The sequence below is a fragment of the Pleurodeles waltl genome, chromosome 6 (genome assembly GCF_031143425.1).
Source record: "Pleurodeles waltl isolate 20211129_DDA chromosome 6, aPleWal1.hap1.20221129, whole genome shotgun sequence".
Lineage (NCBI taxonomy): Eukaryota > Metazoa > Chordata > Amphibia > Caudata > Salamandridae > Pleurodeles > Pleurodeles waltl.
Window position 1 is genome coordinate 1,128,899,545 of NC_090445.1, and position 24,215 is coordinate 1,128,923,759.

At 42.0% G+C, this 24,215-nt stretch overlaps 1 protein-coding gene across 2 annotated transcripts in view; it reads left to right on the forward strand.

Annotated features, from left to right (window-relative positions):
* LOC138300670 (neuromedin-U receptor 2-like) overlaps positions 1–24,215 on the forward strand; it is a 219,880-nt gene that overhangs the window by 58,655 nt on the left and 137,010 nt on the right. For both annotated transcript variants that reach the window (XM_069240316.1, XM_069240315.1), the window contains one exon: positions 21,374–22,921. In XM_069240316.1, coding sequence (XP_069096417.1) covers positions 22,039–22,921 — 883 coding nt within the window. In that variant the 5' untranslated portion in view covers positions 21,374–22,038. The remainder of the gene's footprint in view (positions 1–21,373; positions 22,922–24,215) is intronic.

Consider the following 24,215-nt stretch of genomic DNA (forward strand, 5'->3'; position numbering starts at 1 on the left):
GCACGTGCTCTACTTACCTTGTCCATGTAGCTGCATCTATAGAGAACAGCCAGTAGCCGATGCACAACCGTGCCAGGCATTATAGAAAGTGGTGGGGATGAGAATGTCTGTCAAGCCAGAAGACCAGTAAATCTTAATACTTTGCAATAGACTGAAGTTGTGCTCCCTGTGGATGCGGTCTCCAAGCAGTGTGGGGCTTATCCATAACAGGATTTGAAGCTACATTAAAGTCCACCCCCACATATAACTATTGATTGCCCAACCTCCAAAATTGTATTCCAAACATTGAGGACCAAGGGGGTTATTCTAACTTTGGAGGAGTGTTAATCCGTCCCAAAAGTGACGGTAAAGTGATGGATATACCACCAGCCGTATTACGAGTTCCATAGGATATAATGGACTCGTAATACGGCTGGTGGTAAATCCGTCACTTTTCCGTCACTTTTGGGATGGATTAACACCTCCTCCAAAGTTAGAATAACCCCCCAAGTCCGTATAGTCCGTGCTGGTGTCAATAGAAGACGTTTGCAAGTGTTGCTCTCTTGCCTCCCAGGATCCCCTGTTGTATAATTAATCTGCCTTTTTGTCACATATGGAGAAGAGTGTGTAACTCTGTACTCCTCTCTAAAACACCACCAGCCACTTCCTTGGCATCAGAAGAATATGTGGCTATATGCAGCTCCCTGATCCTTACCCTGAGTTTTAGTTTTGTGCGCTCAATAAAATGTAATTCCTGAAGTAACCCTATGTCCTCATTGCGCTCCTTAAGAAGCAAAAAGACTGGCTGCACCTTGAGGCATTTATGCCTCGGATATTCCAAGATATTAGGTTAATCTCAGACACCTTGGCACAAATCCTCCATGAGAGGATCACTGAGCTGGAGTGTCACCACATCTGTCATCCAGAACAGGTGGCAAAGGTTTGTAGAAGTGTTCTGAAAACAGAGGATCGAAGCAGTCAGCTCCAATGGGACAAACCTTGGTGGACACCCCGATCACCTTCAGCTAATGACCAGCATCAGTAGGAGCAGAAGTGGAGTTCTCCAACTGTAAGTCAAGGATGTAGATCCAAAATAAGTTCATAGAGCATAAATTACAACCTTTCAGCTAGTGGGCCAAAGAGTGAGGCACAGCGCAGCCAGCATCTGAGTGCCAAAAATTGAATCAGCATGCACAAGACATCAGACACCACTCACCTGGCCTATCATTCTGTCATTGTCGGTGAAGGAATTTCCAGTGTTGTCTGTGCAGGCGTGTCACCCGCCCACAACATGTGCAGCCTGTCTGTAATAAAACTTTGTCTCCTGTGTGGGTTCAGTGAAAAATGTGGTGTTCCTTGTACTGTGGCTTTCAATTTGCCATAATAGAGGAAAGCATATGTCAGACCAGCCTTCACCAATAATCACTTGGCAGAAAGGAAATCCCATCAATCCACCTGCACGGCTAAGGTGAAATCTGGGTAACTCAACACTTTATTTCCTTGATGCAGCAAGTTTCTATTCTCCCTCATGAGATTCAGGATGGTGTCAAGGCCAGGATTGTGCAGCAGTTGGGCAGGGCAATGATCAAGTGTGCAGAGGCTACTGAGAGGCCATGGACCCAAGGACCGATACACCTACTCAACTGAGAACAAGCCTGTGAGATACTCACCACAAAGCAATTGTAGCAGAGATTCCACATAGGTCTCTATCCTGTCCATGGCCATGGACTCTGGTATGTCAAGGAGATGGATGTTACTCTAACTGGATTCGGGCTCTAAATCTTCATTTTGGCCTTGATGACCTCCAACACTTATTACATGCATTGCAACTGTTCATTGCTAGTAGTAATACAATCCTCTGCATCTGAGACCTTGTGCTCCAGCTGGCAAAAGCAATGTTTTTGCTTGTGTAGTTTGTCACTCATCCTATTTAATATGTCCATTAGAGTTTGATTTTTTAATCTCTTGTGTGAAGATTATGGGGCAAATTAGTCAGTAATCGTTTCATGTTTGCATCATCACAGGTCTCATCTAGGTTTTGATCCGACAGTCAGCGCAGGCCACCCATGCAGGCTTATTAATAGGGAAGGAGAGCTTGATCTGGTGTCAGTCACTTTTTCCCATCAGAGAGTGGACACTGGCCAGCAGAGCAGTCCATGCATCAGCTAGAAGTAAGACTCTCAGGCTTGCTATCCAGTAGCATTCACCACCACTGGTCTCTCCCAGGTCCCTACGTCAGAAGGGTACAGCCTCTCCTCACTCACCCAGATGAGGGGCACAAGAAGACCTGTGAGTCCACATGCAGGATTGAGAAGTGAGGAGAAGGAGACTTAGGGCCTGATTTAGATATTTGCAGATGGATTACTCCATCACAATGGTTCTCTGAAATCTAAATCGCACAGGAAATAATGAGGTTTATGCCACTGTTGTGAAGGAGTAACCCATCCGGCAGTATCTAAACCAGGCCCTTAGTCACACCCGTCCAGGCTCAATGTTGATGCCCACCAGCCATGTGGCATTCAGCTCCATTCACTAGGCATGGAGAGACTGGTCACGTTCTCCACAGACGGGAGCCCACCAGGAGTCACAGCTGGCCCAGCTGCAGCCAGCTGACAAAGACAAATCCCACAGGGAGTCTTGTAACTGGGGCCCAAATGAACTGGTGCCATTGTACAATAGGTCTGCAGGCCCCTTTACATGATCGGAGACCCCTGATGAGGCCGAATATTCTGTGTCCCCAGCCAACAGCAACCAGAGCCCTCTCGTTCTTGCAAACTTGAGGCTGTCTCAGCTCCAACATTGGCCTCATCTTCAGTCACCCCTAGCAACTTGTTCCAGCAGCACAGTGCCTCTCAGGGCAGAGCCCGCAGCAAAATGCAGCAGAGAGTACTCATGGCAGCCGCATAGGCCTCAGTCAAAGGCATGGCCTGCAGTGGGGGTGCAGGCAGCAAACTCCTCTCTGAACTCTAGTGTGGCCAGCAGCAAACAGGTATTCCCAAAGCTCTGGAATAGCAGGATTCCTCTCTTGTTGTTGGGAAGCAAGATCTTCCATTTTAGGAGCAGATGTGACAGATTTTCCCTCCTTTAGCAGAGCCTCTCTAAGTGGTGGTCATCTTGCAGCCTGGTTCAGCCCAGCACAGCATGTTTGGTCGCTGTGTTGTACTGGATGATACATTAGTACATCTGTCCTGAAGTAATAAAAAGAGAAGAGTGGGCTCTAGTAATTGCCCTGAAATGTGGCCAAATACATTGGAAAGACTGCTGCAGTTATCTGATTTATAAATGATATCCCTAGTATGACTGTATAGGTGAGTTTGGAGATTAATATTTCTGATTCTTGAATGGGTGGGTAATATTGTGCAGCATCAAGGCAGGTTTGGGGTTATCAATAATTGAATGGCAATCACTAAGACCAGAGCCATCATATGGCACCCTGTAGGTTCATCTCCAACAATTAATTTCTGCCAAACGATATCAAGATATCTTAGTGGTGGTATTAGTCTCAACACCTGACTAAAAATTTAATTATCTTAAATTAGATATTTTTTCACAAGATGTGTTAGTTCTTCCACTACGAACCTGAAGTCTTTGAATAAGGAGGTCAAGTCCTTGTCTCAGTCTTCACAGCAAACTCCTTCTAATTGGACTGCCTGACCATGGGTGAAGATTTTGTGAGTTTGAGAGAATGATGGGAATGTCAGACACCTTTCTCATACCTAGTGAGGCAGATGGTGTATTCTCTCAGAATTTGACATCGGGACTGTATTTCAAATAGTGTCTGGGAGCACAACAGGCATTTGTGCATACTTTTTGAGTCCTTAGTCACTAGGAAGGGAACGCATGATGCTTATGCGTCCCTTTCTCTAATACTGATAACACTGGTGCACATGTCGCCCCAGCCCCATCTTCTGAGGGTGCACCCTCACTTGCATGGGGTGTGGGCCCCATGCAAATGAGGGATTTACTTTGCCTCTGCTCCTGAACTGTACTATGGATGTGGGCACAGAGGCAAACATGACATTAGACGGTGCACTGAAAGTTTTTCACAAACAGGTGGCACAATGTCAGTGTGTACCCTTAGGGAAGCCCACTGGTGGGGTAAAAAGGGGTCAGATGGACCTTTTAGAGACCCCCCTACAGATGGATGCAGTCAATCACTGCACCTGCCTGCATGGGGATCACTAATCCCTCTTCAAAGTTTAGGCTGGGTGTCACCTGCACAGAAAACCCCTCAGCAGCTTTGAAGCTCCCCTCAGTATCTCAATTAATGCACTGACCCCAAAGCAACAATAGTTTGCAGCTGTCCTGGGGACACAGTATTCATTATAATATGGTGAACTGTCCAGGTTTGTCCCTGGCGTACCTGCTTAAAAGTGTGTTGTAACATAAACAAGGATAGTGTGCCCTATATGTAATACAGGTCATTGTGTTACTCTCTCTGACCTGGGGCCACCTAATTAGTAATGAACATATAAAGACAGTTACATGGTGGGAAGGAACCACATATCATATCTGCTATGGAAAACGTGTGTATTCATTTTTTCTCTTTTCTACATTGCCAATATGTATACTTAAGCTACTCAAGAGCATGTCCCTACCCTGGAAAAAAAAGGGAAAGATGCAAAGTGGAAGTGATCTTAAAATTATGAAACCAAAATTGAATGGGTTAGCGCTGTGTGGCCGGAGGAGGGGCAGGAGCCCTTTAAATTTGTATTGCGCTCCCGCCGTCGCGGGAAACGCTGTGTGGCCGGAGGAGGGGCAGGAGCCCTTTAAATTTGTATCGCGCTCCAGCCGTCGCGGGAAGCGCTGTGTGGCCGGAGGAGGGGCAGGAGCCCTTTAAATTTGTATCGCGCTCCCGCTGCGGGCGGGCCCGTCCTTCGCCCGTCATCAACCGGAAGAGGCCGGGCTGGGCCCCCCCCCTAACGTTTACTCCTTCCGCCAGTGGTAACTCCATCTGGGTGCTGTGTCAGATACTGTGTGAGTCTATTATTAAATATGGGGAAAAGTAAGACTAATGTTCAAAAGGGGGAAGGCGGGTCCAGCTCCCTTCAGTCGTCCTCCATTACTAGTTATTTATCTTCTGTGATGGGGGCCATTGAATCTGAACTTGAACATGTAGAAGAAAGGATTGGGGCTGTCCAAAGTACTGTACAACACCCGCCCTTGGAACCTATCGTCCACATTTCCACCTTTCCAAGAACTGGTCCTTCATCACTGATCTTGCCTCTGAATACCAGTCAGTTGGGCGACGATATACTTCCCACTACCGACCGAATCAATTCTTCTCTCCCATTAGCTATTCCTCCTCTTGAAAGCTCTTGTTCTCAGGCCGATTCTCCTCCTTTGAAGAAGAGGAGAGCCGGGAAAAAGCCCAAAAATACAAAAAAGGCCCTGGGCTCCAAAAATAAACTACCTACCTACCCGGCCCAAAGTGACCAACCCCCAATCTCCCTGGTCTCCTTCCCTGAATGTCCTCTGAGTAAGGATGCTCCTGAAGACCGTTCTAGTATTACTGACTTGACACTCAAATCCTTTTGCGCAACTCTAGAGGCAAAAATTACCACTTTGATCGCTAGGATGCTTGATTGCTTTTGTAATGATGTGACCAGGTTTTTATATAGTTTTTTAAAACCAGGTCCATTAAGTACGGGAATACATCATAGCCCTGAACCAGCCTATCAATCCACTCCTCCCTCTACTTTGTTATCCCAAGGAGTAAGTAACTCTTCGCTTGATCCACAAGCCGTCTCTGGTCAAGGAACTCTCGTTGACAACCCTGCATTAGGGCCGACAAGGGAAGTTTATTCCTCTAGGTTGCATGATAAAGGTCCAAATAAACTTACTAACCATGCAGACTTTTTACATTTACCACCTGCCTGCAATCCGTACGTTCTGGTTCTCTCAAACGTTCCTCCTCTGGAGTGCTCCAAACAAGAAGATACCCACTCCCTAATTAGAAAAGCTGGTCACTGGTTGAACTCCAATTTCAAACCTAATTTTTTCCATAATGATAAGATTCTCATGGCCCGAAGAGTGAGGAGGGTAGGATATTCAAAGGTATTGGAGGAGGGAGACTATGTCGTTTTACATTTTGCTAATCCTCATTCAGTAGACCAGTTTTTGACCAATTTGGACCACTGTAATATGTCAACTAACAGGATTCAAATACATCCCCTGTGTCATTTTTACGACCCTGTGCTCCTACCAAATCGCATTGTCACTAATTCAAGTATTCACAGACCAGACCCAGAAAGGCTTCATTTACAGGTTAATGTACCCTCTAGCAACCGGTTCTCGACTCTTAGTCACCTTGACGAGAGCGATTGACTATCGGTGATCCACCCCTGTTCTTCTAACATGGAGAGACCGAAGGCTGGGAACGTCCACGTTGAATGTACCTGGGACACAGGAAAGCCTGTAATGGATCTGAAAGTTCCTATAAATACCAAAGTTCTAATGTCATGTCCTGTGTCTAGACCATTAACCCTGCTTAGCTGGAACATAGCAGGGCTGCGATCCAAAATTGACAATTCGGACTGGAAGAGCTTTATTTCCTCTTACGATATAATTTGTCTACAGGAGACCTCGTCCAAAGATACGTTCCTTCTGAACAGTTTCACCTCTCTGTGTCAGCCGGCATTAACCTCCCAAATGGGGAGAGCTAGCGGCGGCCTTTTAGTTCTTGTTTCCGTACATCTTCCGCTTTTAAATGTGTCCTTAATCTGGTCTTCCCTTTATTTTATGGTTGTCTTGGTCTCTATTAGTGGCCAAAAGGATATCCTAATTTTAAATTTTTACAATAACATTCCTCGGGGCCTCCTTATGGGTCATCTGGAAGAGGTAACGGACTTCATAGATTCTTCACATGTTTTGCAGAATAGTGATCTAATTATTCTATGGGTGGGCGATTTCAATACTCCTCTGTGTAGCAAAGAACACATGGACTTGTGTGCCTTTCCTGCTGAGGGCAGAGAGTCAGTAATTCATTTTAACCATACTTCTGAAGGAGATGCCTTAAACCTTTTTACTTGTAAATTTGATCTGGTTCATGTCACCGAGAAATTGGCCCCCGACGCCTGTAATACACCAACCTTTACAGGGAATTTGAGGGGGAGTATTATCGACTTCATACTTATCGGCTCCTCTGATTTTTATGTAATTCAAGAATTTAAGATTACGCCTCATTGTGCGAGCGATCATAACCCCCTTAGCATTATATTGGACCTAAAAATTATCCAGGCATCCAAGAATAAAAGCTTGAGCTCTGCTACTGTTTATAATCCAAATTGTGGCATACGTTTAAAATGGGACAAAATAGATCCAAAAATATTTAACCAGGAATTGGAAGGAGTAGGTCTGACTCGATTCATATGTGTTTGTCCCAGCAGTTAGATCCTGACCGCATAGTGCGTGAATTTGAATCTTTAAGCACTGACATTTCACGCGCCCTGGCTGTGGACAGGCCCGCGAAGGGGCCGGTGGCCCACAGATGGTTCGATTCTGTGTGCTCCTCCGCCCATAAAAAACTCAAAGACGCACTTAAAGCAGTTCCTCTCTCCCGTCAATTAGTTAAAATAGCTAGAGCTGATTATAAGGCTGCCCTTGACAAACGGAAATCAGAAATTAGGTCTAGGGCCTGGGGCGAACTTTTGGCTGCATCTGAGCAGAAGGATACTTCTAAATTCTGGAAAGTGATAAATCACTCTTACTTTTCTGGCAACAACTCTTTGGCCAATGACTGTCTTATTGCTGAGGACGTCTGGTTAACTCATTTTAGGAAAGTCTTCTGTTCAGGAACTTATGAGAATTCGCATGTAAATCCTTCTGCACTTTTTATTTTAGACTCCAAAACTAAGGCTCCAAATATTATTTTTGATCTCCACGAGGTCAAAAATGCTATTGATAGATCAAGGCAGGGAAAGGCTCCTGGCCCCGATGGGGTTCCGGCTGATCTTTTTAAATCAGAAATTGATCTTTGGGGTCCGTTAGTTACAAATGTGTTGAATAGTGTGGTAAATAGTAACGTGCCCCTCTCATGGAAATCGGCTATTATTGTCCCCATCTTCAAAAAAGGAAATAGACAAGATCCTTCTTGTTACAGACCAATTTCTCTTATCGATTCGACGGCAAAGATTTTAGGTAGAGTGATCCTGTCCCGTTTAGAAGATTGGGTGCCCGAGGCCCAGATTTTATCTCCTATTTCAATTTGGTTTTAGACCCGGTGTAGGCACAGTTGAGCAAGTCTTAAACTTGCAGCTGATACTCAGCAAATATGTGATAGTCAAAAAAGAGTCTATTCATATGGCTTTCATTGATCCAACCAGTGCCTTCGATATGGTTAATAGGTCAAAGTTATGGCAAATTTTGGAAGTCTTAGGCTGCGATCCGGCTCTATTGGAGCTTATTAAACGCCTACACACAGACCTAATTATTTCTGTTCAGGCCGGCTCACATGGGCAGAGAACCTCCCCCATCCCGTCAACTAGGGGTGTAAGGCAGGGATGTATCTTAGCCCCTTTTCTTTTTCTGATATACATTAATGGGCTCTATGATGTAAAACATGCAAAGGACATACCGAAGATGGGCCAGAGACAACTTCCAGTTTTATTATATGCTGACGATGCAGTTTTAATCGCTCGTACTGCAAACGGTTTACAGGGACTACTGGATGCATTTTATAATTTTATGTTGAACCTTGATCTGAAAGTAAATTACCCCAAGACTTTTGTTATGACTTGTGGCCCACGTAACACAAAGTCTAAACAATTTACTATGGGAGGGCACACTCTTAATAAGGTCAAAGAATTTTGTTATCTAGGCATGTACATGAGTTCTTCTTTGTCCTGGAAGACACACATTAATTTTAAGCTCCAACAGTTGATAAGGAATAACGAAGCAATCTTTCGCTTTTCAAATAAACTAGGTCACAGACCCCTTCACAAATGAAAAATCTTTACAATTCTAAATGCACTGCATCAGTCCTTTATGGGGCAGGCGTCTGGGCTATAATAAAATACCGTCTCTCCAGAGTGTTGAAAATAAATTCCTGCGCAGATTATTGTTGGTCCCAAAATGCATCGCAAACATAATCTGCCATGAAGAACTTGGTCAGTGCTTTTTGGAGGATAGGGTCTTTATGGCTCCCCTTCTGCTCTGGATTAGATGTTGGTCAAACCCTATGGCAAGTTTGGTCCAAGACTGTATCTCTGATTGTCTACAATTGGAAAATTCAAATAGGATTCCCTGTCTTATGTTTCTGCAAAACTCTTTTGAGAACCTAGGGCTTAGATACATGTTTGATGATCCCCATTTGTTAACCACAAACTCTAGGTCTGTCTTGAAGTCTACTTACTCCAAGCATATATCAGAGCTGAGATTTTATAGTTCCCTGAAATTGAAATCTTTTGATTCCTACTCTTGGATTGTGACTGTTCCATGCCTTGAACCCTATTTGACTTGGTTTTCAAGTTTTAGAATAATTTCTTTTTTAACACTTTTTAGACTTAATCTAATTCATTTTAAGGTAGCTTTCCCCGAACCATGTTTTTGGAAAAAGGACTTACCACTTTGTCCCTGTGACTCCAAATCAACTCAGAGCACTTTGCACTTTTTTCTTTTTTGCCCTTTATATGCTGCTCCTAGAGCGGCTTTTATTTTACCCATGTTACGTCTTCTTAGACCCATTCATTATAAGGAAGCCCTACTATATCTTCAGAGATTGCCAGATATCCAAATTTGTCACTGTGTATTAGACTTTGTTACAGCTTCTTTAAGTATTAGGAAAAGGCCTACTCCTTTCTAAAAAAAAAATTATGTACATATAGTATATAATTTTAAAGCTAATATTTGTACTTTTCTGATTTTGTGATTTTTAATCATGTCTAGTATATTTATCTGTGTATGTCAAGGGGTTTCAGATTGGATGCTCATGCTGTGTTTTTAGTAATGGTTTTAAGTTTTATTTTATTTTATATTATTTATAGATCGGTAAATGTGTCTTGGTTTGCACTTTTATGGCAATTGCCGAATAAAGCTATTTGACTGACTGACTGACTGAATGGGTTAGGAAGGAAATTGAAAATGCATATGACAGGACAACCGTAGAAAATAAGGAAAAGTTTCAAAGTTTAAATGGGACAAGAGGAGGAAAAAGTCAAAGGTTTGGAAGTCAACAGGTGAAAAATGACGAAGTAATAGGAGAAGTATTGAGGTATTACCACAATATTCTCAGTGATTGTAAACTGCATGTTACAGACTGACTTATCTGTAACAATGACCCACTGATAAAGACCTTATATGTAGAGGCTGAGGTGAAAGAGAAATTATAGGGTGCAGATATAGGAGGTCAAACTGTAAGTGAGACCTGGCAAAGAGTTATTGTGAGCTGATGCAGAGACCCCAGAGAAGCAATTCAATGCACTTGCCTTCTCTCCCATGCAGTGTCTCAAGACAGAAAAAGCTCCCTCTCTCTCCATAACCATGTGAGATAGAGGAAGGGTACTGTCAGGCTACCAGGAAAACATTGCCACCTATCAGGACAAAGTGTGACACATCTTCTGAGTGCTGTTGAACAGAGACTTTTTTTAGGGTCCATTTAGGAAACTGTTAGACATTCTGCAAGAGTGAACTTGTCAAACAAAGGTAGCCCATAAGTTACATAAACCATGAGGAAGCACACATAGGTGGTCATTTTGACAATGGGGGTAAAAACAGCCTATCGTCGTGGTGACGGCTGCCAAAATACCATCACTGCAGCTACCATCCGTCCACCATATTATGATCACTGCCAGACTTCCACCACAAGAAAGGTGGAAATCCGGCAGTGATAATGCTGGCGGACAGTGGTAAGCTGGTGCTGCTACCACCAGCACCGTCACACCAGTAGAGTGTCACCAGCTGTATTATGAAAATTCATATGGCCTGGGGGTGTTCTGTTGGTGGGTGCTGCTGGCGGGAGCAGCACCCCTTCCCGTTCCCTGCCGGAAGACCTCCTCGTTCAAGGTAAGTTGGGCTTCCAACATGGGAGGGGGGTGGGTGGGTGGGGGTGTTGTGCGCGTGTGTCTGAGTGTGTGACTGCGTGTGAGAATGCGTGAGGTGAAGTGAGTGCGTGTCTGCATGTCAGTGTGATTGTGTAAAAATGCAGCCAACCTGTCTTTCTCATAATGTGGCGGTATGTATCAGAAGCCTGTTGGCGGTACTACCTCCACATTAACACTCACCGCCAGGGTCATAATGACCCCATTAAAACCAAAGCCTACATTTTATTTCTTATAGACCCAACTCACCAAACATCAGGACATCCCCTCAGTCATTGAGCATTTTCTGAACCTAAAAAGCATTTGAATTCAGCAGAATGGTATCCAGTGCTCGCGTGCCTAAATATATCGAAATTTGGTTTCCAAAGCCATCCCTTGGATAAAATATTTGAAAACAGTCTGTCCACATACACTGCAGATGGAAGTTTATGAATGTCAGATAGGGTCTGACAGATGTAAAGCCCCTTAATATTGGTGCAACACCTCCCCAACAAATTTGCTGTTCTTCAGCCCAGTTTAGAAGTGGAGAAAGTGCTAGATTTCAACCAGCTCTACTGCTGGCACCCCGGTCCTGTGGCACAACCACCAGAGACTGCTAAATCACTGTAATGGTTGCTCCTCACTGTTTTAGGTGAAACGACTGTCCCTTTTATTTCTATCCTGAGACACCCACATGGGACAGGACAGTCCTAGGATGGGAATGTTCAATTGTCTCTGATACACTGGGATAAAACTTCATGTGCCTTGAGCACATTTGTGTGTTGCTGTCCAGCAAAAAACTCTCTCTATGGAAGTACGATGCTTGAAAGCAAAAAAGAATGCCAAATAAGTGGGCTCCTCATGGCCATCCCTCAGCATTTAGCAGTAATAAAAGTGCATCCAATGTTCGAGCTGATGCTCTTTCATTGTAGAATCTCCTGTCTGGCAGGTGAGTTTCTCTAATAATAGTAGATGGTCCTCCAATTGGGAAGCAGAGGATAGGGTCTCAGCTAATTAGGCAGCTGTAGGCCCTCAGCTACTTTAAGATAAATTAAAAACTGTTTTTTATAGAACTGCTTTCTCCCTCTTTCATATGCATGCACACATGCACATACCCTCTAATGCCAACTCACACACACGCCTCTCCCACACACATTATCTCTTGTTCTGTTAATCACTTCCTCTCACACTTTTGCCGCCTCCCTCTCCTCTCTCTCATACCAACTCAGCAACTCTTTCTTTCTCTCTCTCTCTCAAATTCTCTAATTTTTCATGCATGGCTAATGGTCCTGGACTCTCAAACTTTAATTTGAAAGGGCAAACCACTAGTAAAAGTATGGTTCTGCAGTCAACAAAGACACATCTTTATTTTTAATTCAAACTCATCACATTACATGATTCATTTTAAAGATCACTTTCAAGTAGTTCTGCTCACTAAGTTTCTTGGGTTGTGCACGTACATTATGGGGTTTTGTGGCTAAAACATATTGAGTTCTGAACTAGGAGGCTTTCTTTGTAAAGCCCCCAGACATTGTGATAAAATCTGGTGCCAGTCTCCTACTTTGTTTATCCCTTGCAGTAAGCATTTTACATCAGGTAGGTAATCTTGAAAGGACAGGTTCCAGTCACTTAAATTGTAGAGGACCCTTGGAAAGTTATTTCCTCCTAAAAAACATGTTCAAGAGATGCATTAGCCTCAGGACTGCGGTGCTTCAGTACTATACACCTAATCATTTAAAAGGTACAAAACACAACTAAATTGGGGATTTTTCAAAGGCCATGCAACACCACATACCAGCCATGTTGAAAAGAGTTTCTTGACCATCATAAACTTTAAAGCTGTCAGTCCAGTCCTACCATATAATTAACAATCTAGAAAATATCTTGTACCTGGATTATATGCTTTTAGACCAGCATTGAAAACATTATTAGCCTGAATGTATTGTCCACTGTTACAGATTTGTAGAGCAACAAATGGCAACTTGTTCTCCTGATATATCTTAATCAGATACTTCATTACTCCAAAAATGTATGTTTGTTCAGTCAAAAATACATTTTAATTCTCAATATTTGTAAGATTGTTTAAAAAATGATAATTAGTGTGGGTGTAAAGAGCTAATTTTACCCTTTCTCAAATCATGTCAGGGGAGTAAGATATCCACTACAGTACAGTGTATTGTGTGTGTGCATGTATATTTGTGTGTGTGTGTGTATATATATGTGTATATATGTGTGTATGTATATGTATATATATATATATATGTATATATATATATAGATACACAATAAAGGATAGAAAACATCACTTTCAAGCACATGGGCAAAGTGATCCAACTTCAAAGTTCGGCAACAACTTGCTCTACATTTAACATCTATCCTCTTATTTTATTATATTTAACTGTGAAACAGACAGCAAAAAGAGACTGAAAATATTTCTGAGGATCAATGGATCCAAACCATAAACTACTGAGAAACCTCTATGTAAATGGAGAGGTGTGAAGCTGCATGAAACACATCAATTAATCAAAATATAATGACATTCAAATATATATTTACACATCTTTTCAGAAGACAAAATAACATATCCTTTTTAACATGAACTCAATGCCACTCTCTAATGTAATAATTAGAATGGCTCTTCCTCAGATGTACTTACTGTAAGCTCCTTATCAGAGGTCAAACCAAAGATTCACAAGTTGTTAGTGTGAGTATCCATCTAGACCATTCTGTTCAGAACAAGATTTATTTTACTGCCTATCACATCCATTTATGAATTTTATGCTCTTCATTATACTGTGGCTTGGTATATGTTTTCCAGTAAGAACTGACTTTACAGGGCCCATATTTGTGAAATCTAATCTTGTTCCTATTCATGAGTGGTAAATAAAACCTAACGTTAAATTTCAGTGTTTCCACTTTTAGCTGTGTCCAAACCAGAACAGCTCCAACCCTCTGCCTTCAACAGACTATTTTTAAAATTGCACAGGACTTTTTTCTAAAATTTCCCATTATTAATAACATAATGAACAATCAAAGAGTATAATCCTGAATTTGACTCACTATTTTCAGTAAACATTTCCCTGTTTCAAAAACACCCTTTTAAAGCTAACCACCCCAAAATAAACATGTAATATAAAAAACACATAGATCCAGATTACGGGGCTGGCGGTCTGAAGACCGCCAGCCTTGCTGTGGCTGTTGGACCACAGTGGCTGTGGTGGTCTGACTGCCACATAACGAGGTTGGCTGGCAGACCCACCAACCTCCCGCTTTCTCTGCCAGGATCTCAGATCCTGATGAGCTGATGGCAGGGCTGCTTGTAATCAGCCAGAGCAGCACTGAACTCAGCACAGCCCTGCTGATTTCAACCTTGTTCTCTGCCAGCCTTTTCATGGTGATTCCACTGCCATGAAAAGGCAGATGGAGAACAGGTGCAGGGGCCCTCTGGCCCAGCACTCTCAAAATGCACACTGTCTGTATTTCGAGGGTGCTGGTGTCCCCTGCATGCAGCAGCATTGCCGCTGGCTCTTATGTGAGCCAGCGACAATGCTGCTGCCCCTTTCCCACTGACTGATCAGTGGAAACCTTGGCTTCCACCCGTCAACCCAGTGGGAAACTCATAGTGGGGCTGGCAGGGAGCTTGACCGAATGGCGGCGACCACCCAATCAGGAGTTTGGCAGACGAGTATTTCTGTTCGCCAAACTTGGAATCAGCCTCTTAATGTGTAACATATGTAATGTGGTCCTTTATTGCCATCACAGGGTTTTGGTAACATTTAGAAATCCCTTGGTTTTCGGTGAACCATACCACACAGTTACCTGTTATGTTATGTACTCTCTCGCACTCTCTCTTTCTCCATTTTTGTTAAAGATGGTCAGATAGTTCAAAAGTTAAGAAGGTATAAGGGGCATCCCATTCTCATTTTTCACTCCTCTTTAGAATATACTCACAGATCCTTTATTGCAAATTGTCCGTCTCCTGGAATATAAATATCAGCCTACCGAATACATTTAGGGCCATATTTATACTTTTCGACGCACAACTGCGCCAAAAAATCTAACGCCGGCTAACGCCATTCCGATGCGCCAGGCGGGCGCCGTATTTATTCAATGACGTTAGCCGGCGTTAGCCGGCGGCGTTGCCTGGTGTGCGTAAAAAAAAATGACGTACACCAGGCAGCGCCGGCGTAGGGGAATATGGAGCTTGGGCGCCAAAAAATGGGGCAAGTCAGGCTGAGGCAAAATTATCGCCTCAACCCGATTTGCGCCATTTTGTTTCGACTCCCAACCCCCATTGAAATGACTCCTGTCTTAGCACAGACAGGAGTCATGCCCCCTTGTCCAATGGCCATACCCAGGGGACTTCTGTCCCCTGGGCATGGTCATTGGGCATAGTGGCATGTAGGGGGGCACAAATCAGGCCCCCCTATGCCACAAAAAAAAAAATACTTACCTGAACTTACCTTATGTTCCCTGGGATGGGTCCCTCCATCCTTAGGCGTCCTCCTGGGGTGGGCAAGGGTGACAGGGGGGGTCCCTGGGGGCATGGGAGGGCACCTCTGGGCTCCTTCCGAGCCCACAGGTCCCTTAACGCCTGCCCTGACCAGGCGCTAAAAAACCACGCAAAAGCGGCTGGATGTCATTTTTTTTGACCCGCCCACTCCCGGGCGTGATTTTTGCCCGGGAGTGTAAATACGGCGCACATGCCTCGGAGTCAATTTTTTAGACGGGAACGCCTACCTTGCATATCATTAACGCAAAGTAGGTGTCCACGCTAAAAAATGACGCAAACTCCATGGACTTTGGCGCTAGACGCGTCTAACGCCGAAGTATAAATATGGAGTTAGTTTTGCGTCGGAATTGCGTAAAAAAAAACAACGCAATTCCGGCGCAAACAGAGTATAAATATGACCCTTACTTGCCACAGACTCCTAAATTTGTCCAGTCTCAATATATTTTTCTGTTTACATTTTGTTTATTGCTGGAGGAAAAACCTGTAGAATCCACACACAAATATTGTTCAAATAAAACTACATAATTACTTTTTTGTATGAAACACTGGAGTAAAATGTTTATCAGCATTCAGAGCAAACTTATAAATGTCTCAATACCAATGCAAAAGTTTCTTGGGGCCAGATGTATGAAAAAGTCAGTTTGTGATTTCCTAATTGTGACTTTTTGTGATTCGAAATTAGGAAAGTGCCAACACCAATGTACAAATGTGTGTTTTAAATATTTTGCGATTTCAAGTGGAGTGCAAATAGACCTACCTCATTAATATTCATGAAGTAGGTCTCACTTTGCAACCCATTGAGAATGGCAAACATCACAAATATGGGGGCCTGCTGGGTTCGGGAGACCACCATGTCTGTGATTGCTTTTTAATAAAGAAATGTTTTTTTTGTGTTAATGCAGCCCGTTTTCCTTAAAGGAAAATGGGATGCATTTTAAAAACAGGTATGAAAAGTTTTCTTTTCATCTTTTAAGCGTAGGCAGTGGGTACATGGCACCACTGCCTGCCTTTAAAAATATTTTCACTCACATTCACAAAAAGGAAATAGTCCCTTGCGGACCCATTTTACATTTGCGAATGGGTTACCACCTCCTTCAAAGAGCTGTTAAAATGTAAATGTTTTGCGACAGCATTTTAGTTGCAAAATATTCACTCATACCAGTGTGATTCGGTATAAGGAAGGAACGCCAGAAACACGCCCCTTCCTAATCCCAAATCGCAAACCCTATTTGTGATTCGATAATAGGTTTCTGAATTGCAGATAGGGCCTCTGTACATATAAAAATGCTATTTTTGCTTGAAAGCAGACTGATTATGCAAATCAGACCATTTGCCACTTAAGAAGAGTTTTGTACCTCTGGCCCTCAGTCTCAAAATAATCTTAGGTAATCAATGAATATGTCTATGCTTGCATTTACTCATTAAAGTCATAACTGTGACAACCTCAGATTATGATGGCAAATAAGACAATCACAAGGATTAATGCCTTAAAGCTCAAACTACTATGTTTCCATTTTTATCTTGTGTCTCCACCCAGTTAAATGGTCTTATTTATCTCTCCATATAGCATCTGAAGTATTGGCAGCAGGTAACCGATATCACTGTTTTCCTGAAATACTTTTATAGTTATCTGGAATTTTAGTTTTATCCCACAATTTTCACAGCCCTGTCTCTACCTACTGTATATTGAGCTTTAATGTACCAAAACAGTTCTTTTGTCATCCAAGATTAGTCCCTGGTTGGGATACCACCTGTGTGATGGACACAAGCAGCAACATTTGCCATTTAGTAAACTGGAGGAGATGGCATGGGGGTAGGAAAATATCACCTTCTCTCAAATAGCAACAATTCTTATACTGTCCAGCAAACATTTTATTCTTCAAAAATATTCAAAGAAGGAGGAGACTGAGACTTTCCCTTCCTCACATAATCAGATTATTATTGTGTAGTAAAAGATGATCAGTCACTTGTATGGGCCATCAGAATACTTTACAACGGCATATACAAATCTAATGTAATGAAGAAAACAGTGATGCTAAAGGACAATATTTGGTAATGTATGTCTTGCAGCAGGGCTGAACCAAGGTAAAAAAGGTCTCACTTTTGCTAGCAGATGTCAAGATATTGAATTTTGCGTTTGTTTTTTTTCTTCAGAAAACTGCCCACATGAATGGTGACCATCTTGTAAAGGATTATGAAAAAACATTAAAAAATGTGGATGGGCCAAAATATTTTTGTTATGGTTTGAGCTGGAATAGCTTCCAGTTAAATAATGTTCAATATTTCATTTTAAGAATTCTTATGTTGGTTCCAAGCAGGAATTCCACACAAAGGGGCTCATTACTAGTCTGATGTTCTTTCAACCGCCAGACTCGCAGTGGAGGTTGGACCACTGCAACTTGGGCGTTCCGGCTGCCACATTACTACCCTGATGATTGTACAGCCAGGGGACCGCCGTCCCCAGTGGGAACATGGCACGTGACGGTCCGACGCCGGTCATAGTTGTACTCAGCCACGCCTGCAATGAGTTCAGATCTGCAGTGCTGATTACAACCACACTTACTGCCAGCCTTTCCATGGCGGTCACCCCTCCGTGGAAAGGATGGTGGTAAGTTAGTGATGGGGGCCACAGGTGGGCCCCGGCACTGCTCATGCCATTGCCTAACACTGTCAAAATGTGTAGTCTGCTGTGCAGACAGTGCACAATCCGAGGATGCTGGAGGCCCCCCGTGAAATGGTATTGGCCTTGCCTCCATTAGGAGCCGAGACCAAAGCCACACACTGTTTTCACTGAGCTGATCAGTCAATTGGAAACCTTGCAATGGGGTCAGTGGAGAGACAGCCAGCTCTGCAGTGGTCCTCTCACCATGGGTCCGGCAAGCCGGCGGTCAGTACTCCAGATTCCTAATCGGGCCCAAAGTCAGTTGATGTGGCTGCCTGGTGGGGAAGGACTGTGTGAGGCTATCTCATCTGGGTTAAACTTCTTCAGCACTGAACTGGAAACTTGGAAAGATTATTTCACAACAGGTTTTTTCAGGGGCCCACCTAAAGCTCTGCCAAATGTCACGTTTGCTGAATACCTGGGCTGGCCGGCCTTACCTGTTTCTTCAATAGCCGTAAACTTCCTGGCACTTCATTTTACTCTTAAATGTGATGTTTTATCTAGTCTTTCTCCCATTTTTCCCTTATACCTTTTTAGATGTGGGCTGACTGCACAGCAGTCACCAGACCTTATGCAATCAACAGAATAATAGCTGTAAGAAGAACCACTGATAGAGGGGCTTTGGCTCCACCCAAATTCTGATTTTCTTGATTGCAGATTGGACTGAAAGTGTGTGCACATTTTTGGCCAGCAAGAACGTTTAAGTTTAATAGACCTTTCAAGACTGATTCAAGACTATAGTCTTGATCTTTTTTATTAAGAACATGTATGAGAACTAAAATGGGCATGTCTTATTTATTGCAAAATCCTTACATTAAAGCCAGTAGGCATTTAGGGTTGGATCATAAACCTTTCCTCAAGTATTGCACTACATGGATTCTCACAGATTACTGTGGTAGGCAAAGGTTTTGGTATTGGGTTTCCTCCATTGGTTTCCCCTCTAAAAATTCTTGCAAGCAGAAGAATTGCACTTTGATAATCGTTGTCAACCCTATTGGGGTACATACAGTTTTAAATTTTGTATGCATTTGTAATTTTCTGACTGGAATCCTTTTCACTGCTTTGTTGGAAAGTTTATGCATAGTTCAGTATACCTGAGTTGGTTATGATGACACTCCAATGATAAAGACAATAGACATGGTTTGTTAGTTAGATTATTTTGGAAAATGTAGTTTGGATGTCTTAGACATGATTTGATTACAACAAAATAGGTAGCCTTGACCAATTCATTGTTAAAGTGCTTGCAAAAGGCAAGAGGCTTTTAAGAGTTTTTTGTGTTTATAGGCTTTATTCAGATGGGTCGCATATTGTTTTGTCAACTGTAATTTTAAATATAGTTGTAAAATGTTATGACCACGTGCATAATGGTTGCCAATTTACATAATACAGGAAATATCAGTTGGTAGAAGATTTGCACTTTGATAATCCTTGCTAACCCTCTTGGGGAGCTGAAGATTGTTTTGCAAACTGTAATTTAGTGTATATTTATAATTTTCTGATGTTATGCCTTATCACTGTTTTTCTTTTTTCAAAAGTTAAGGTATGCAGAATTTACTCTGTGTCTGGATTGGTTGTGGTGACAAGCTATTGATAAAGCCTATAGATGCTTGACTGGTTGATTTGGAAAACATGTCAGATACCATAGGTCTGATCGACTTATGAAAATGTATGACAAAGGTAGTAAACCTGGCCAATTGTTTATGAAAAACATTTAATAAAGCCAATAGGCTTTAACAATGAATTTTTACTGCACTGTGTTGAAGGCTGTAAACTGGTCTTTTGTTACATGGAATCTTACAGTTACCTTAGTAAACAAGGATTTGGGTATTCTTACACTCCTCAGATAAATTCCTTACTGTTTGGGTGCATTATGAGGAACCTAATGCTCATTATTGAAGACCAATATTAACAGCTACAGGTCCCATTAGTTAATTAAGGAAAGTTACATCAGCAGCCATAGGTCTGATCTTTTCATTATGAGAGATTACAACATACGCCGGAGCCTTGACCTTTTGTATTTATTTAATGTGGTTGTCATTAGTTAAAGCCAATAGGCCTTTATGGGTGAACTGATTGATATATGGTGTTAAAGATTGTACGTAGGTATTTTTCTACTTGGAATCTCATGAAGTACTGTAGTAGGCACGAACTTTGGTGTCGGTTACTTCCTTTGACAGACTATAAGGATTGAAGATTTTCACTGTAATAATCCTTGGTAGGCGTTATGAGGAGGACCTGGTAGGTATAGATGTCTGCAATATTGTTGAAATAAAAATTAAACTCTACATACATAGACTTAAGTAGAATGTCTTTCGGTCTCTCCTCTTCTGTTGGTCTGGGAATAATTAATGTTCTGCTTCACTCCATGATGTCATACTTCTACTATTGGTTTAGCCCTTTTCTGTCCTCAACTCTAGCTGTTAAGGTTCGCGTGAAAATGAGTGTGTCAGTACGTGGGCTGGTGATCCATTCATTTAGCTTTCCATGTTTTATTTTCCTTCGTTCTTCTGTTCGTTTTTTTATTTTATTTTTAGTGAATCCTGCAATTCACTAGATAGTCCTACCTAGCTTCGCAATTTACTTTTCTTAGAATAATTTATCTTGCATAAGCTTGTTGCGTTTGTGTGTCTGTTTTATTGAAGGTGTGAGAAAGAGTCAGTAGGTGCATGAATGGATGTATGAGTTCAAGGATGAGTTACAAATTGCATATGCTCATCACTGACGGAAGAGGCACTTGATGTGATAAACATTTTGCATTGCCAGTGCTTAGTTCTCAGTTTTCTGCCTTCTCTCTTTCTTGCACTTGGTCAAGATCTGATATATACTGGTGCCCAAGAATGAGTGCCACTGCCCACCACCTGCAACCTTCTTCTCAAACGATGCACTGTATGTATGCATATAAGAATGGATAGGTATTTACAAAGCTCACAATCCTAGCTTGAAAGCAGTGGAGTGTTTTTTCTTCAGACTTTGGGTAAATATCGATTATTCAGAGTTTTTTGACTGTTCAAATGTCCTCATTTATTAAAATAATGTGCAATGACTTCCTCAATGTGTTTTATAAATTATCTCCACTGTTAGTTATGGGAATTGAATCATATGTACCTATTTATTCATAACTATTTATTTTTGCATAAACTCCTTTATTCGCACCATCATCTTTGTAAATTCATACTTGTGAGATTGACTTTTCTATAATTTCAGTTAATGGCAAGCCAATTGGACCTCAGGCCTTTTCAAAGAATTCTGACCCAAGACCCTCAAGCTCATTGCGAAGAAAAAGAAAATAATTTCTTCCTGTACTGTTTGGCAACAAATTTGAGAACGGAAAGTAATAGAAATCATCACATTCGTATTCACAGCCAAATGGATTATCAAGTACTGTATTTTTTGAACAATGCAAAACTAATGGCTTTGAGCCTTTAAACGATTATATTGTATCCTACGTTATTTGAAAAATGTGTATCATCTTAGTAACAATAATCCAGTGCTGCTCACTTGTCGCTGTTAAAAGTATCCCTGAAGGGAGACATTAGGCATGTAGGAAGATGGGCCCTGTGATTTTGTACTGTTGTTTAAGTGGATGACATTTCAAGCTTAATACATCTGGGCATTGAAATTATATCGCTAACAAGAGTTGCTTAATTAATATACTGTGGGAGTAAGTATCTCTGCAAGAATTGGTGGTGTGCCATCAACATCTCTGAGTTGTGAGATTACTGCAAAAGTAAGTTACGTTATTGTAAGAATTTCTGAGGAATGAAACTAATTCAGGCATATTTTAACAAGGATGGACAACAACATTTGTTAAAAAAGTTCTTGTGTGTGGGTACAAGGCAAAAACGGATTACCAGAATTGATTTGTCACCATGACTGCAGTCCAGCAGGAAGACCTTTTCCAGATATGTTCTGAAGATCTTCAGCTAGATACATGCAACTGGACCTTCAGTAACGAGACTTGGAATGGAACCCCAAACCAAAGTAGAGCCAGGGTGATCCAAAAACTACTCTTTAGGATCCTGGGACCCAAAACGTCATCCTTCATCCTTCCAATATCTTTGACTTATCTCTTTATATTTGTGACAGGTGTTGCTGGCAATCTCCTCACTTGCACTGTCATCGCTAAACATCGAAAAATGAGGACTCCAACCAACCTATACCTATTCAGCTTGGCCATTTCCGACCTTTTAGTACTGGTTTTTGGGATGCCATTGGAAACATATGAGATGTGGCAGAATTACCCATTTCCTTTAGGGGAAGGGGGATGCTACTTCAAGACATTCTTGTTTGAGACTGTGTGTTTTGCCTCTGTGTTAAATGTGACTGCCCTTAGTGTGGAGAGATACATTGCGGTCGTACACCCTTTGAAGACCAAAGATGTGATGACTAATACTCATGCTCGAAGGGTGATCAGTGCAGTGTGGGTGACATCATTTTTGTGCGCCATTCCAAATACCTCACTTCATGGTATCTACTACATCTACTTACCATCGTTGGAGAAAATCGAGGAGTCAGCCACATGCAGTATGCTCAAGCCCAAGTGGATGTATAATCTTGTTATTCAGATAACCACAGTGTTTTTCTACTTTGTGCCAGTCACCATAATTACTGTCCTTTATCTGTTGATTGGCTGCCGGTTAACAAAGGAGAAGAAGTTTCCGATTGGCAGACTTGCCAAAAACTGCAACAGTAATACAAGCTGGAAAATTCACCTAGAGACCGGAAGGAGAAGGCAAATCACCAAGATGTTATGTAAGTACAATTATTACTTTTCTCTTCTGCTACTTCTGGCTTTTTGGAACGTGAGAACCATAGATCTTAAATTGTTGGCGTTTTATGTTCTTATTCGAAAAACATATCAGTTTGATGTGTGAAAACATGAGAAAATACAAGCTTATAGCAACATGGCTGACTTTTCAACTTTAAAACTTTGGCTCTTTAATCCAATTTTTCATACTTTGCCGACACACTTTAATTTAGGCGCCTGATAACTTAATCTTGCTGTGCCAGAAAACCTGATCGTGTAATGTAATTCAAATCAAATCAAAACATTAACATTTATAAAGCGCGCTACTCACCCGTGCGGGTCTCAAGGCGCTAGAATTTAAATATATATATATAGAAGAGAAAAGGGCATTTGCAAAGTTTGATGCAAATTCTCTGATACTCCACGTCACCAGGGAGTTTCTGTAAATCTCTTTCTCTCTCTCACTCTCTCTCTCTGTCTCTCTCCCATACACAGAAACACACACGCACACGCAGAGACATGCTTAACAGATGCCTGCAACAGTAAAGATGCTATATCTAAAACCCTAATCTGAACTTGACCATCTTACATCAAGCAGTGGAATACAGTGTTACCAACTTTTAAAGAACTTCTGAAGCCTATATCTGAAACAGGAATCTTAGGAGACTACGACCAACGAAAAAGGTGCAAAGGAAAATGTAGTCCTCCTCTTACTCAACTCATGTTTCACTTATACAAGTTGATGCTACTTGTTACTGTTGCTTCGAACAGTGCTTCACAGAATCCCAAAAATGACAATTCTGTTGTTATTTCTGCCCTCACCTTCTGGTAAGAAGACGAAACAAACTCCCTTCCTGCTTGCTGTATTCTTCTGCTCTACTCCACAATATCAAGCGGAGTGGAAGTTACATCATGCTCTCTTCAGCCTCCAATGACATCACCAGGGTGACTTCTTGTCCCATTTACCGCTGAGCGGCACAAGGAAGGGCAAGAAGTGGCAACTGCAGAAAGTTAACAGCACTTTTAGAGTGCATGTTTACATTCTGTCTCTTCTGCTGCCTTCATGATCCTGATACTGGAGGTAGAAAAAGAAGTGTAGGGGGTTGCAGAAAACAAGATCATGCTTTGCGACTGCTACAATAGGCTAACTGCAAGTGATCTGTGTGCACCAATTTGTCATGGAGGACGATGTTCCCGAAAATAGGCACTTAATATAGGGAAGCTGTTTATGCCCTGTACATTCTTGCCACACGTGGGTTCTTGGCACTGACAAATGAGTTTACATAATAGATAACATCA